Below are 16,604 nucleotides of genomic sequence, written 5' to 3' on the forward strand. Positions count from 1 at the left end.
CAAGTACAACCCACGTGCTCCTCCACCAGAGCTGAACGTCACAACCACTGGGGATTCTCAGGGAGTCAAGAAAAGCCTGAGCGATCGACCTGCTCAGTGTCTCCATTGCCCGAACCTGTCCCCTCCGCCAGAGGACAAGACCCAGAGCGCCGAGAGGCTCGATCTCCGTTGCCTGAGCCCGCCCCCTTGCGCCCTGTCCAGGCCTCGGAGTACCGAGCGGCTCGATCTCCCCGGCTTGAGCCCGCCCCCTCTGCCCAGCGCCAGGCGGCGGAGCGCCGAGTCGCTCGATGAGCGGGGGCGCTGCAGCGGAGCGGAGCGGAGCGGCGGCGGGTCTGCGCCCTCGGCCTTCCCCCTCCCTCCCTTCTTCCTCAGCTTCCCGCTCCCTCCCCCGCCCGCCCTGCGCCGCCAGCAGGGACTGCTGCGGGGAGCACTCCGGAGACCGCAGGTATCCCGCCCCGGCGCGCGTGAAGAGGAAGGAAGCCAGGCGACGCCCCAGCCGACCGCCCCCAACGTCCGCTGGGGCTGGGAGCTGGCCTGCGCGAGGGCCGGGTCGCGAGTGGGGAAGGCAGGGGCCCGGGGTACCCTGAGGAAGGGGCGCGAGGACTGGGGAGCGGCTGGGGCGGCCGAGGAGCTTTGGGATCGAGTCGCCTTCCAGGGGAAGAGCTGTTCCCGAGGGGGCACCTGTACGAGGAGTGGGGGGCCAGAGTTCCGAGGAGATGTCGGGGTGCGGGGCCTGGGGTGGCGGCGGGGAAGGGAGCGGAGGCACTGGCCAGGGAGGCTCGCCCGAGGTCCTTCCTCAGGGGTTCGGAGAAAGCGCGAGCTGTGCTTAGAATGACCCGAGGGGTCAAAGGAGGTGACTCCGTACACGTAACAGGTTTTGTGAGTAAGATTTCCAGTCACGATTTGCGTGGAACTGTCACCAGCCAAGATTGCAGATGAGAAATGAGGAAGAACCGGCAAGGGGGATGGAGGCTGAGCAAAGGAAAGCCGTGCCCAGCCAGATTCGAGCTGTTTAGCGAAATGAAATACACAGAGCTTGTTTTGTCAAGGAAAAAAAGCCAATGTAGATTAAACAACAGGTTAGAAGTGTGTTACGTGTAAAGCCATTGAATAGAGAACGTACTACAGAAGATGCATACGCGAGATTTAAGCGAGCGGGGAAGTACACGTAAGAGTCTTGCGATGTTGACACTTCAGTGAACCTTGTGGTGTTCTGTCCACGACGTGGCAAGACATCAGATGACTCTTGCTACGTAAGACACGTTAACCGATAAGAATATTTTTGGTAGGAGGAACTGTAGGCAGAATGTAGTCAACTCTGATTTCTGAGTACAGCTTATTTCCGGTACTTATGTTTAATCTCTAAATATCATTAGTTGCCGGTAGTTCCAGGGTAGCTCATTTATGTCTGCTGTCTTGCAGGTGGCTTGTTTGCTTATTTGTCTGGCCTGGGTTTGCATCCTTTCACAAACTGATACCTTGGATTTTAGAGCTTGAATAAGAGGTTTACTCCTCATTAAGGTTTAGTGTCATACCTTGTAAAGACATTTTGTGAATTTACATGATCCTTCTTTCCTGTTGGCTAAGATCAGTTGGAGTATCTGCTCTTATCAGCCATTATTGTTTCTTTTGGGCTGTCAAGGATATAAATACGAAGTCCAGATACAGTTAAAATCTCATTTTCTCCAATTTTTACTTTTATCAACTTTTTTCCAGTGCATTCTGTAACATTTCTGCATGAAATTTATTCCGAGATTAAGATGGAAGGAATAAAATGGGCCAGATGATTCTAACGGAAGTAATGTGGAATAAAGAATCCCAGAGCTGTCACTCAGGCAGGGATGGATAGTAGTTATAAGTGAAGTTGTTGGTTTGAAAACAAATAACAGGAAGCTGATTTCAATGATATTACGTTGATTTGGGTTTTTCTTAGTGCCTAACAGTCAATAAACTAATATCTAAATTATTCAAATATCTGTTTTTTTATAGGAGATGGTAGGTTATTTTAAGAAAGTATGTCTTACTAAAACAGAGTTCTAGAACATGATGACAACTAAATAAATATTAAAACTGATAGGGCATAGCGACTTATTGATCTGTTTGAGTGGTGTGACATAACACAATTATCTTACTAAATTTTCTTAATACTTACTTGAAAGAAGTGTCAAGAATAAAAGAAAATGTATATGTAACACTGGATGCTAAAAATGCTTCTGTTACTGAAGATACATATATGTGTTTAGCACATACTAAGCATCTTAGGCTTTTATCGATTTTGGGTCAGCCATCATCTACTCCAAAATACTGGAAATGTGTATTTGCATAACAGCTACTTCCCTAGGAAAAAAATCTAGTTATGTTGCATATTCAAGTATTTCCTGGGAAAATCACAGTGCAATATAAAAGGCTGTGAGGTGCTTCCACAGTAAAGGAACTCAGCTTTGTTTAACCTCTTTGTTTTTATATATGAAAAAGCACATTTCTCTCAGAAAATGTCTGTGAACCCACACAGCAAGGAGGGCATTTTTCCTCAGAAGCAAGCAATTTTTCAGGAGATTCTCCAGGAGACACCAGTTGAAAGTCCTCTTAGTTCGTTTTTACCACTCTTTACTAGGAACTAGCCACAACTGTCCTCTTCTTCAGGTGGTCTGAATAGAAAGCGTTCTACAGAAGATGCTTATGTGAGATTTAAGAGATCAGTGAAGTACATGTAGTGTACTTCCAAGTTATTGTACCTGATTGGCTGTAAATTGTGATGGACACAGTCTTTTTGTTGATTTCAATTAATTTACTAGACTGGTTCACAGAATGCAGGGAAACACTTTGCTTAAGTTTGCCAGTTTATTTTAAAGACTGCAGATTAATTATAAAGGGTGTGGATTAATTATCAGATGGGGTAGATGGAAAAGTATAGGAAGAACTGAGAGCTCTTCTGGCCCCTCCAGGTGTCACGTGTTTATACCTCAAAGCTCCCTAGGGTCTGGACCTCTTAGATTTTTGTATCTAGGATTCAGACCACTTGGCTTTTCATGGAAGCTTCATTTGTGTGACTAGTATATTACAACAGCAGCTGTCAGGAATCAGTTCGACCTTTATCCCTTTACCTTCTCCAGAGGTTGGAGTGGTGTAGACTGAAATAGCTCATCCTTTTAATCCCGACTTGGTTTTTTTTTTCAGTGATAGTCTCCATTCTGAAGCTGCTTATAGACTGCCAGATACCTGTCAATCTCATTAGCATAAAACTCACATTTCTCTCTTATGGGTATGGGACTTTTAGGATCTACATGTCAGGAAAAAAGAGGAAGGCCAGAGAGACAGAAAACATGTACATATACACATATTTGAATATGTGTATACATATATGTAGTGAGTTATATATATGCATATATATAAATATAGAATTGTTATTACCAGATTGTCACATTAATACAAACTAGCCATTCTCATGGAGTACCAATGGACCATAGTTTATAAATGTTTTTGTATGTTATCTCATGCAACTACCTAACTTCATACAGAATCCTGGAAATTACTATTTTATAGATGAGGTACTGAATCATTGCTTAAGCAACCAATTAAAAGTGCAGTGACTAGAAGTATACCACTCTTTTCTGACTCCAAATGAAAATCATAAAGCTTTTTCAAGATTTAGGAACTATTCCCATTTTCTCCCTCTTTGATAGTATCTGCTCTTTCATGTCATAAAATCCCAAATTTATTATTTTCTCTACATGTTTCCTTAGGGGAATAACATTCTTTTTTATTCTGGTTTTAACTAGTTCTTCAATCTAAGGCTTAGCATATAGACTGTAGTCAGTGGAATGGGGCAAAAGTAGTTAAAAGTTAGAAGTGAAGAGACCCTATCATACAGGGCATTGTACAATGTTAGGCACTTATACCTCAAGTTCCTCATATGGTGAAATTTTTTTTCCCCCTTAAGGTGGTGAATACTTATTCTGTTGGGAAACACAAGACTATTTTTGAGCAGAAAGTATGCCTCCCAAGTTCAAGCGCCACCTAAATGACGATGATGTCACTGGGTCTGTGAAAAGTGAGAGGGTAAGTTTAGAATCTTAAGCTTTAAAGAAGTTGAATGTAAGTTCCATTCCCTGAAAATAATAGAAGAGCATCTGAAATGTATGGAAACAGAAAAGGAGATAATCCTTTTCCTGTCCTCCTCAGGGTCGTGACTGATGCCCCATAATAAAAGAAAGGGTAACAGGAAAACGAGAACATATTTAATTGTTCATGGCTTTATTTTATGTGATATGTGGGCTTTTAGATGAATACCTAAAAAGCAGGGTGAATCGGCCTGTTTTTATGCTGAGATTTAATGAAGCATGGCCAACTATGTAAAAATATGACTGGACAAAAGGATGTGATCTAATAGCATAGAGAAAGGAGGAGGAGAAACTGTTTCCCCATTTCTTCTTGGTCTCCGTGTTCCTTCCTGCTGGATATGGGACAGATACCTTCTGGAGTTGGGGAGAGGGGGTCTTAAGAACTATCCTCAAGAGGATCCTTCTAATTTCTATCTACACCCAGAGCTGATCCTGTGCCACAGCTTTCCATACCCAAATACTGCTGGGAGAGAGCTGGTCTCCCAGGCGTGCAGGCACACCTGTGAGCACAGGCAATACCACCATTTCTGCTCAAATTCCTGCCCCAAGAGGGACCACCCATAGTCATCAGGACACAGGAACCAAGAAACAGCTGGGGACAGGATTTCTTTCTTCAGGTTTCTGTCTGCACCCCAGAGCTGACTCTGTGCCACAGCTCTCCATACCCAAATTCATCCTGGTAAGAACTGGTCTCCCAGGAGTACTGACACATAGGCTTGCGGGAGGGGCAAGCCACAGTCAGAGCCAACAAGACCAGCTAACACTAGAGATGGCAAGAGGCAAGGGCAAGAACATAAGCAACAGAAACCAAGATTACTTGGCATTGTCAGAGCCCAGTTTTCCCACCACAGCGATCCCTGGATACCCCAACACAACAGAAAAGCAAGACTCTGATTCTAAAGTCGCATCTCATGATGATAATAGAGGACTTTAAGAAGGACATAAATAACTCTTAAAGAAATACAGGAGAACACAGCTAAACAGGTAGAAGCCCTTAAAGAGGAAACACAAAAAATCCCTTTAAAAAATTACAGGAAAACACAACCAAACAGGTGAAGGAATTATACAAAACCATCCAGAATCTAAAAATGGAAATAGAATCAGTAAAGAAATCATAAAGGGAGATAACCCTGGAGATAGAAAACCTAGGAAAGAGATCAGAAGTCATAGACATAAGCATCACCAACAGAATACAAGAGATAGAAGAGAGAATCTCAGGTGCAGAAGATACCATAGAAAACATTGACACTGTCAGAGCCCAGTTTTCCCACCACAGCGATCCCTGGATACCCCAACACAACAGAAAAGCAAGACTCTGATTCTAAAGTTGCATCTCATGATGATAATAGAGGACTTTAAGAAGGACATAAATAACTCTTAAAGAAATACAGGAGAACACAGCTAAACAGGTAGAAGCCCTTAAAGAGGAAACACAAAAAATCCCTTTAAAAAATTACAGGAAAACACAACCAAACAGGTGAAGGAATTATACAAAACCATCCAGAATCTAAAAATGGAAATAGAATCAGTAAAGAAGTCATAAAGGGAGATAACCCTGGAGATAGAAAACCTAGGAAAGAGATCAGGAGTCATAGACATAAGCATCACCAACAGAATACAAGAGATAGAAGAGAGAATCTCAGGTGCAGAAGATACCATAGAAAACATTGACACAACAGTCAAAGAAAATGCAAAATACTCCTAACTCACAACATCCAGGAAATCCAGGATACAATGAGAAGACCAAACCTAAGGATAATAGGTATAGAAGAGAGTGAAGATTCCTAACTTAAAGAACCAGTAAATACCTTCAAAAAATTATAGAAGAAAACAAAACGTCCCTGTCCTAAAGAAAGAGATGTTCATAAACATACAAGAAACCTACAGAACTCCAAATAGACTGGGCCAGAAAAGAAAATCCTCCTGTTACATAATAGTCAAAACACCAAATACACAATACAAAGAAAGAATATTAAAAGCAGTAAGGGAAAAAGGTAAAGTAACATATAAAGGCAGACTATTAGAATTTCACCAAACTTCTCACCAGAGACTATGAAAGCTAGAAGATCCTAAGAGTATACAGATTCCAGCCAAAACTAACATACCCAACAAGACTCTACCATAGATGGAGAAACCAAGATATTCCATGACAAAACCAAATTTATACAATATCTTTCCACAAATCCAGCCCTACAAAGGATAATAGATGGAAAACTCCAACACAAGGAGGAAAACTATACCCTAGAAAAAGCAAGAAAGTTATCTTTGAAAAAATCCAAAAGAAGATAGCCACACAAACATAATTCCACCTCTAACAAAAATAACAGGAAGCAACAATCACTATTCCTTAATATCTCTTAACATCGGTGGACTCAGTTCCTCAATAAAAAGACATAGACTAACAGACTGAATGCGTAAACAGGACCCAGCATTTTGCTGCATACAGGAAACTCACCTCAGTGTCAAAGACAGACACTACCTCAGAGTAAAGGGCTAGAAAACAATTTTCCAAGCAAATGGTCCCAGGAAACAAGCTGGAGTAGCCATTCTAATATCTAATAAAATCGACTTTCAACCAAAAGTTGTCAAAAAAAAGATAAGGACACTTCATACTCATCAAAAGAAAAAAATCTACCAAGAAGAATTCTCAATTCTGCACATCTATGCTCCAAATGCAAGGGTTCCCACATTCATAAAAGAAACTTTACTAATAAAACTTTACAATAATGGTGGGAGACTCCAACATCCCACTCTTATCAATGGACAGATCATGGAAACAGAAACTAAACAGAGACACAGTAAAACTAACAGAAGTGATGGGCCAAATGATTTAACGGATATCTATAGAACGTTTCATCTTAAAACAAAAGAATATACCTTCTCAGCACCTCGTGGTACCTTCTCCAAAATTGACCATAATAATCAGTCACAAAACAGGCCTCAACAGATACAAGAAGATTGAAATAATCCCATGCATCCTATCAGATCACCATGGACTAAGGCTGGTCTTCAATAACAACAAAAACAACCGAAAGCCCACATACACATGGAAGCTGAACAATGCCCTACTCAATGATATATTGGTCATGGAAGAAATAAAGAAATTAAAGACTTTTTAGAATTTAATGAAAATGAAGCTACAGCATACCCAAACTTATGGGATACAATGAAAGCAGTGCCTTCAAAAGCAAACTGGAGAGAGCATTTACTAGCAGCTTAACAGCACACCTGAAATCTCTAGAACAAAAAGAAACAAAAACACCCAAGAGGAGTAGACTGCAGGAAATCATTAAACTCAGGGTTGAAATCAAGTAGAAACAAAAAGAACTATACAAAGAATCAACAAAACAGGAGCTGGTTCTTTGAGAATATCTATCTATCTATCTATCTATCTATCTATCTATCTATCTATCTATCTATCTACCTACCTACCTACCTATCTATCTATCTACCTACATACCTACCTACCTACCTATTTACCTTTCTTTCTTTTTTATCGAATATAGTCTAACAGTCAAACTGAAAAAGGAAACAGCACAGCTCACATATTAAATGCTCATATTAACAAGTATTTGTTAATGAACATTTCATAGAGCCTGCCTTTTTTACTCTTTAGTATGTGTTATATATTAATTATTCTACATATAGACACACAACTATCATACATATGCATTTCTTTTATTCCCTCACACTTGTGCCAAATTGGTTATTTTTCCCCTCATCTTTTACCTTTCCTTGGCACCTCTAGGTACCTTAGTGAATTTACTCTTTCTTCTTCTTCCCTCTGTTTTTTAAATATTAGTTGAATATTTTAGCAGTGATATTTAAATAAACTGATCCATCTTCACTATTATACTTTTTCTCTCCCTTCCTGCCCTCACTCGTCACCAGGTTGCGAACATGTCCACTTCCCCCCATCATCCTCCTGCACTCAGCCTCAGAACTTTAATAGGATAATCTTAAGCTCTCTCTCAGAGACTTCTTTTATGTTATACTTTTTTTAACTTATTGTTTACAATAACATTGTAATTTATTATTTGTGTGTGTGCATGTAAATGTGCTTGCCTGTACGTGTGCGTGTGAAGACTACACATCAACATTATATCTCTTCCTCTGTTACCCTTTACCTCATTTTTGAGAAAACATTTCTCACTGACCTGGCACTTGCTGACTGAGTAGGCTTGCTGGCCAGAGAGCACCAAGGATCCTCCTGTTTCCATACCTCAGCACTGTGTACGGATTAGATGCATGACACCACACCTGGCTATTTAACATGGATGCTGAGAATCCAAACTCAGGTCCTCGTGCTCATGAAGCAAGTACTACTGAGCCACCTCCCCAGGCCTCCTCAAACATGCAAAAGTGGCTATATCTTTGATTAGCTCCATCTGTGTGTTAAGACTTAGTCTTTGTGACTGGTCTAATTCTTGGAGGAGCAATGCCCTCAGAAAAGATACATATGTGATTCATTCCACATTTCTGTAGAAGCAAATTACCACAAAGTTAAAGCATGACAAAGCTACTATTTTATATTCACTTAGGAGGAAATTGCTCTTTGAGACAAGCTGCTAGAGGCTACCTATCTTTCTTGGTTCATACCCTTCCTCCATCTTTAATCTCAGTCTCACAGTGTCTCTTTCTTGCCTCCCTCCTCTCTTGAAAAAACTGTTTTCCGTAGTTGTGGCTTAAATGAATAATCAGTAAGGACCTTCAGACTCCTCAGTTACCCCTGCCAAGTCTCTTTCACCTCACAAGTTAACAGTCACAGATTTTGATATTGGGACTTGGATATATTTGGGGCACCATTACTCTGCCTACAAAATATATATTATCTGTGTCTGAAGGTCTAGATTTCACTTAATTTTAACATTCTATTAGGACCTCATACTCTTCTTTAGGAAGATGTACCATCATCTTCATTTCAAGGGAGATTTTCTGTTTGATAATGTGAAGCTGTAAAGTTACCTTGTTGGAAATTAGCATGACTATTTCAGGATAAGTATCTAGAAAAGCCTTTATCTCAGCTCTGAGGTCACCCCCCCCCCCTTACTCATTCTGGGGTAGCCCTTGGACTCCACAATTCAGTGCTGCCAACAGAAAGGGTGGAGGCAGGGGAATAATAGGATTCTGGCGTTGAAAGCATTTTCTCTGGAAGATCAACAAACAATGTTCCATCTCTTCTAGCTGCTACGGAGGCATCTGTAATTTACTGTTCCCTTTTTTGGAAGCTTGTTTTTTTAAAGAATGTCAGCAACCTAGAACTTGTCTCTAAGATTTTGTAGTTCCTTTGTATCTGAAAACTCAAGGCCTTTTCATTTCTTGACAGAGAAATCTTTTGGAAGATGATTCAGATGAAGAAGAGGACTTTTTTCTGTAAGTTAATTTTTTTTATCCAGTTGTAATTAACATACAAGGAAGTGAATCTAGTTAAAGTGTTCATGTGAGGTTTGATATGTGCTAAAATAAATCTTTATAGTATCATCAAAATAGAGAATGAGCACACAATTGCCCTAGAACTTTCCTGCAGCTTTTTGTAAGCTGTTGCTCTCCTGGGCTATACTCCTTTCTGTCACTGCAGATTTTGTGTCCTAGAGTTTCAGATAAATGAAACTGTATGTAATTCTCCCTCCTCTACAGACATCTTTTTATATGTTTAAAACTGTCTTCATTTACATGACTTGCTTATTTTGAGATCTATCTGTGGATGAGTAGATCATGCTTTGGGGTAATATTCTATTGTATGAGTACATACAGTCCGTGTATCCACTCACTTGTGTGTGAATGTTTTAAGCAGTTTCTAGATTTTTGCTCAAACATAAAAAAATGTTGTAAATGTTTGTGTACAGGGGTTTATGAGAACACAAGCCTCAATCTCTCTTGGCAAAACGCCTAGGCATGAAAGTTGCTGCACACGCAATATCAGTGTTCCAAAGTGACCACACCACGACTAGACCTTTGATTTAATTGAAATCAATTTTTTTACATATCTACCCTTCATCCCATCCTTCCAGCAGGGTCTTACTCTATAGCCCAGGCTGGCCTCAAACTCCGTTATTGCCTTGCCCCTGTTTTCCAGATTATATGTGTACCACTGTCTGGATGTCTCTTACTCTTTTTGATTTTTTTCTTACACTTTCCTTCCATATCCTTTTCACTCTCCTTGTTCTCCCTCTGTCTTTATTTTCTTGTTACTTCTTATATCATAAATACTATAGTGAAGAAATAATGCCATTATAGTAGATTTAATTTATGTTTTCTTATACGAGCATTATAGTTTGGACTTCTGAGTTTTGACCCTTTAGGCATTTTAAATTAAATTTTGTACATTGCTGAAGTAAGGATAAAGGACTTTTTTCTGAAATATGGCCATCTGACCTTTCCAGAACCATTTAATTAAAAGATTATTCTTTCCTAATGAGTTACCTTGCTGTAGTTGTCAGAAAGACTGTTCGTTCAGGGCTAGGTATGTGTTTAGGAAGGACAACTTTGCTGTAGGAGTCTTCTGGCCAGGGTAGTGTAGAGACACATGGTTGAGAGGGTCAACTTGTATTCTATTTATCACTATTCTTTCTTTCTCACTCTTTCCCTACCTTTCCTTCTCCTTCTCCTCCCTCTGTGAACTTCTAGGGCCCTGAGGAAAACACTGTACTGGGGGACGTTAAGACTCACATACATCACTTGGGAGGCAGAGGCAAGTGGATTTCTGAGTTTGAGGCCCGCCTGGTCTACAGAGTAAGGTCCAGGACAGCCAGGGCTACACAGAGAAACCCTGTCTCAAAAAACCAAAAAAAAAAAGAATCACATACATACATCCAGCGCTTGGAATCTCTAACTCCTGGTTCAAAATGTTCTGGATAAGGAATATATCAAACCCATACAGGGTGACTCTTAAGGTCCCCCAGTATAGCATTTTCCTCAGGGCCCTAGAAGTGGAAGAGAGGGAGAAGGAAAGGGAAAGAAAGAGAAAGAGTAATAGATAGGCAGACAGACAGATGACAAATTGACCATCTGCAGGCCTCATGAAAGAAGTTAATTTGAAATTCATCTAGTTGTTCACTTAGCTTCACTGATACTTTAAAAGGCTGCTTCCTCTTGGTCCCTGGGAAGGTCTTCACTGAGTAGTACTCATGGCCTGCAGTGAAAAAGCACCAGCCATGGACCCAGACTAGATATCCCGTAATCTGTGATGCACATTCTATGTATCTAGTACTTGGAGTCTCTACCTCCTGGTTCAATTTTCTGGATAAGGGTGACTCTTAAGGTCCCCTAGGACAGTGTTTGCCTCAGGCCCTAGAAGTTCACAGATGAAGGGCCAAGCCTGTGCTATTGTCCTCGGTGTCTCAGTGTGGCCCCTGATAAAGGTTTTCACTACAGTGCTGAGAACAGCTCCAAGTAAGATCATTACTCATCAGGCTCTCCCCTGCCAGCTCCAGGTGTGTGGTAAGTTCTGCACACTCACCCTGACTCATCCAATCCAGAAGGAGAATGCTGCTGAGGGAAGATAGAGTCGTCTTTTCAGGCCAACAGGAAAACCCTTTCCCAGCCTGTCTGAGAGCTTAGACCAGGGCTAGTGTCAGAGCCGTGACAATGCTGGGAGAGAGCTCAGCTTGCCTCTTCTGACTCAGTAGCTATAGTCACAGACTGTAACTGTCCTGGTAGCACCAAGATTTGTATCTCACAGATACTGAGGCAGATGCTAACCTGTCCACTTCCAACCACGGTTCCTCTGAAGCCTCTTGGTTTGTTTGTTTGTTTGTTTTTCTTTTTGTTGTTAATAAAAATATTTTGTGACAATTCATTGACACTGAGTATGGTGACAGCACCTATAGTTCTAACTGCTTGGGAAGTGGGAGATTGCCTGAGCCTAAGTATTCAAAATTTAGAAATTAAAATTTAAATAAAACTGAAGCCCATGAAGATTGTTGATTAGGCTACAATTCTAATCCAAGAATGGGAATAGTATCACTTGGGCAGAAATGTGAGATGAAATGAGATGATTTTCTATAGTTAACACGCAGTTGCAATGTTTGCTTTAGTTTTGGTTTGGGGGTTTCTCTACATAGCCCTGGCTGTCCTGAAACTCGCTGTGTAGACCACACTGGCCTCAGAATCACAGAACTTTCACTTGCCTCTGCCTCCAGAGTGCCGTGGTTAAAGGGGAGTGCCACTAGGCCTGATTTTAACATAATTATTTTTAGGTAACTACTTCATCTGTCACATCCTTTTTAATAACTGCGTTTTCATGCTTTTCTCTTGACTTATTATAACTCCTCTGTTTCAGAATATAAAATATTGTGCTTTGACTTATCATTTGGCATAGAATGCTGGTCTAGAACTCCAGTATTTAGTTGGAGCTCTGAAAACCTAAAGGGAAAGCTTACAAAAGTCACAACATCATGATATTTTCATACTAATAAATGGTATTATTTTAATGAATAGTTTGATTTTTTTGCTTCAAATACAATTTCTTAGAAATGCATACTTCCACTTCCTTTAGAAAGGTTCATGTGTAAATAAGAACCTATGTTCATTTTTTGTTTTGTGCTTTATACCTTATTCTCTATCTTCAGAAAAATATTCATCAAAATATCCTGAAGTTCCCATTCCTAGAACATTGAAATGGATGAGTCAAGGTGTTATACACACCTGACTGTAACAAGATAACAGTAGGGACTCAAGACCGGTAAATACTTCCTAGTGTCCTTTTTTTTAAAAAATCTTCTCTCTTTTTTTTAAATTGATTTATTTTATGTGTATGAGTACACTGTTACTCTCTTCAGACCCTCCAGAAGAGGGCAGCAGATCTCATTGCAGGTGGTTGTGAGCCACCATGTAGTTGCCGGGAATTGAGCTCAGGACCTCTGGAAGAGCAGTCAGTGCTCTTATTCACTGAGCCATCTCTCCAGCCCCTTCCTAGTGTTCTTGGATTTTCCTCTCACTGTGTGGGTATCTGTAAGAAAGATATTCAAAAATTATACTTGAAATTTTTAAATTTTTGAATAAATTCAAAGTGAATTTCATGTTTTAATTCTAGATTTGACCATGAAGGTATTCATAGTCTCTTACAGTTACATTGATATGACATTTCAGAGTTCCCTACCCCCCACCCCAGGGTTCCTCTGTGCAGCCCTGGCTGTCATGGAACTCACTCTGTAGACCAGGCTGGCCTTGAACTCAGAAATCCTCCTGCCTCTGCCTCCCAAGTACTGGGATTAAAGGTGTGCACCACCATGCCTGGGTGACATTTCAGAGTTTTATGCATAGAGGAAAAAGTATTATTTAGGATCAGGATTATGTGCTGGGCAGTGGTGGTGCATGTCTTTAATCCCAGCACTTTGGAGGCAGAAACAAGGGGATCTATGAGTTCGAGGCTACCTTGTTCTACCAGCAAGTTGCACAATAGGCACACTGAGAAACCCTATCTTAAACAAACAAACAAACAAAAAAACAAGCTGGTTAGAATTATGTAATCTGTACCTTCTCAGGAAGTTTTAACACTTGGAAGAGCGGGGCGGGCGGTGGTGGTGGTGGTGGTGGCGCACGCCTTTAATCCCAGTACTTGGGAGGCAGAGGCTGGCGATTTCTGAGTTCAAGGCCAGTCTGGTCTACAGAGTGAGTTCCAGGACAGCCAGAACTACACAGAGAAACCTGTCTCGAAAAACCAAAACAAACAAACAAACACTTGGAAGATTTAGATTATGGCCAACTTTATATACCATGAAGTCTATACATGATTTTACAGCATTCAGTTGTACCAACACCTGTAAAATACAGCTTTGTATGATTAATTATGATCCATATTTAGAATCTAGCTTGATTATACACATAGGTGTAATTCTTGTGCTCATATTTATGAAAAATTGTCATTATAAATGTATACTGAATGTTTTATTTTCAGACGGGGACCATCTGGACCAAGATTTGGACCTAGAAATGACAAAATTAAGCAGTAAGTTCCTAGATACTCATTTGTTTAAGTGATTTTCATAGTTCTTATGTGGACCATAGCTATCAGACTATATAGCCTATGAACAGATCTACTATTGTTTTTATAAACAAAGTTGTTTTTATTAGAACAGAGGCTATATCCATTTGTGTCCATATTATCCATTGCCTTTTTAAACTACAATAGCCGAGATCATATGGCCCAAAATGCCTGTAGATACATATTATATAGAAAAAGAAAGAATGACCAAAGGTGCTAGGTTCCTGCACCATTGTCTCACACTGCAGCGATAATACCAGAAGGAGCCAGTAACTTCAATTCCAATTGTAGAATAGTGTGTTGCAAGGGAATTGTTGCTAGATTTCAGCTAAGTGGATTTTATAGTCTACATATGTAGCCTCCAGAAACAGCATACTTCATCACTACCTGGAAGTTTTAAGGAAGTATGGTGGTCTTGTAAAGTACACACGGAGTGGAGTAAAGCTGGTCTCACAGGCCATTGTCTCTGGGCTTTAGTGGACTCACAGGACATTGTGCATGTGTGTATGTAAATATACCTGCAAGGGTGTCTATATGTAATTGAGTAGCAGTGACTGTCCATCCAGTCATCTATCCATCTCTCATATCTAAAGTGTTACTGGAGTAGAGGAATATAGAGACACATCTGGGTTTTTTGTTTAGCCAGTATACTTTGTTTCCATATGAAATGCTTCTGCAAAAGTGAACCTAATGTAGAATATGGCCCAGTGTGTCTTTAGAGCCACATACAAATGGCATGTATCTGGAAACAGTTACTGTAACTTTGACAATCACAGAATTTCTTAATACAAAGTAATTTTTGAGTGATGTAGTGGTTCTTACTGGCTGGCTGGATCTAGTTTGAAGTCAGTCAAATTGAAGCTTGATGACTGAGCCTCCTGAACACTAATCCCACACGACATGACTCAGCAATGTGTACAGTGGGACATACTGGTCATGCCACAAGCTAAGGCAAACTCTTGACGTTAGTACACCAAATTGCTCATTTTATTCAACTAAGATGCATTGTTACCACTTAATTTATAATAATTCAATAGAGTATTTCTCAGCTATATAGATCAGCAACATTGTTTGGATTTATATAATTATTTGGGTATACATAAAATACATAATTAAAAATAAACAAAAAAAAAAAACCCTCTTTGTCAGCAGTACCTTAAAAGACCACAAGGTGGGGGTATTAATGGAAAATTAGTGTTTTTTCTATAAAATAAGGAAGAGTGTGTATTGCAGAACATGAATTTTTTGTTTTAATGGAAGAGCATTGACATTATCAAGTACATGGCTAAGCATTGCGTGCTGTGTAAAGTGTTTGAAAGACTATCACATTTAATTCTCACAAGTGAGACAAATTATCACCATTTTAAAGGTGAGAAAATACAAGGCTGAAAGAGCCTTCTTTGCAAGTCGCACACATACATAGTAAGCGACGGGCTAAACTGCAAGGCAGCTCTTCCTGGATGTAGGACCGGAGCACTCTATACACCACCTGCATCCCTGGCAGTCGTTAGACTAGAGACCTTGCAGAACACAGGTGCTTCACACTCTGCTGAGAAAGTCAGACTTCTTCCTTTCTGTGTGTCTGATGACCTTTTCTAGTCCTGTGTGATCCTAAGGCTACAAAGCTGTTTCACCTCTTCTGTAAGATGTTTTAATTCTTAATTTTCTTTCAGCTGTGGCCATATCTTTTTCCCACTCAGCTGCATACCTTCTAGATCTAACAGTCTTCTTCCCTTTGCTGTCCCCAGTTCTTTGAGCCATATCTAATTCACCCAGTTATTGAAATAACCCTTCCTCTTACATATATTCTCTAGGTAAATCCAGTATCTCCTTCACTGTGCCCAACTCATTCTTTTCTAAAAATTTTAAATATATATTTTTAAAAATATATTTTTTTGTGTATGAGTGTTTTGCCTGCATGAATGTGTATGTGCCATATGCATAGCTAGTGCTTGCAGAATTCAGAAGAGGGTGTTAGGTCCCCTGGAACTGAAGTTAGGGATAGTTGTGAGCCACTAAATTGGAAAAGTAGCAAGTGATCCTAACTGCTGAGCCGTCTCTCCAGCTGCCACACCCCCCCAATTCCTTCTTTACCTCTCAAAATTGCTTTGGATATTTAGTTTATTTATTTCTATATGAATTTAGGAATGATTTTCCTATTTTTGAGAAGAATGTCATTGGAATTTTGATGGGAATTGTACTGGCTCTGAAGATTGCCTTTGGTAATACAGCAAATAATCTCTGAACACAGGAAGTCTTTTTGTTTGGTGTTTTCTACAGCTCTTCTTCCATGCTTTAGAGTTTTCAGCATAGGGTCTTTCCTATCTTTAGTTAAGTGTATGAATTCATGACTTCGAACTGTGTTACAGAGCCATAGTAATAGAACACCATTGTGCTGACACAAAAACAGACACATAGAGACCAATGGAATGGAAGATCAGAGAGAAATTAACCCTACACAATCACATCCATCCCATTCCTAATACAGGTGTCAAACA

The 16,604-nt window shown here is 40.1% G+C and overlaps 1 protein-coding gene across 3 annotated transcripts in view; it reads left to right on the forward strand.

The window, feature by feature from the left end:
- The first annotated feature begins 255 nt into the window (after nucleotides 1-255).
- The window catches only part of Vamp4 (vesicle associated membrane protein 4), a 31,173-nt gene continuing 14,824 nt past the window's right edge, over nucleotides 256-16,604 (forward strand). The window contains exons 1-4 of one of the 3 annotated variants that reach the window (XM_052200156.1): nucleotides 256-445; nucleotides 3,941-4,059; nucleotides 9,448-9,494; nucleotides 14,020-14,070. In XM_052200156.1, the coding sequence (XP_052056116.1) occupies nucleotides 3,994-4,059; nucleotides 9,448-9,494; nucleotides 14,020-14,070 (164 nt within the window). In that variant the 5' untranslated portion in view covers nucleotides 256-445; nucleotides 3,941-3,993. Of the gene's footprint in view, nucleotides 446-662; nucleotides 684-3,940; nucleotides 4,060-9,447; nucleotides 9,495-14,019; nucleotides 14,071-16,604 lie in introns of those variants that run through there. The other 2 variants (XM_052200155.1, XM_052200157.1) reach the window with 2 other exon arrangements.

Source organism: Apodemus sylvaticus, chromosome 12 (genome assembly GCF_947179515.1).
Source record: "Apodemus sylvaticus chromosome 12, mApoSyl1.1, whole genome shotgun sequence".
In the NCBI taxonomy this organism is placed as follows: Eukaryota; Metazoa; Chordata; class Mammalia; order Rodentia; family Muridae; genus Apodemus; species Apodemus sylvaticus.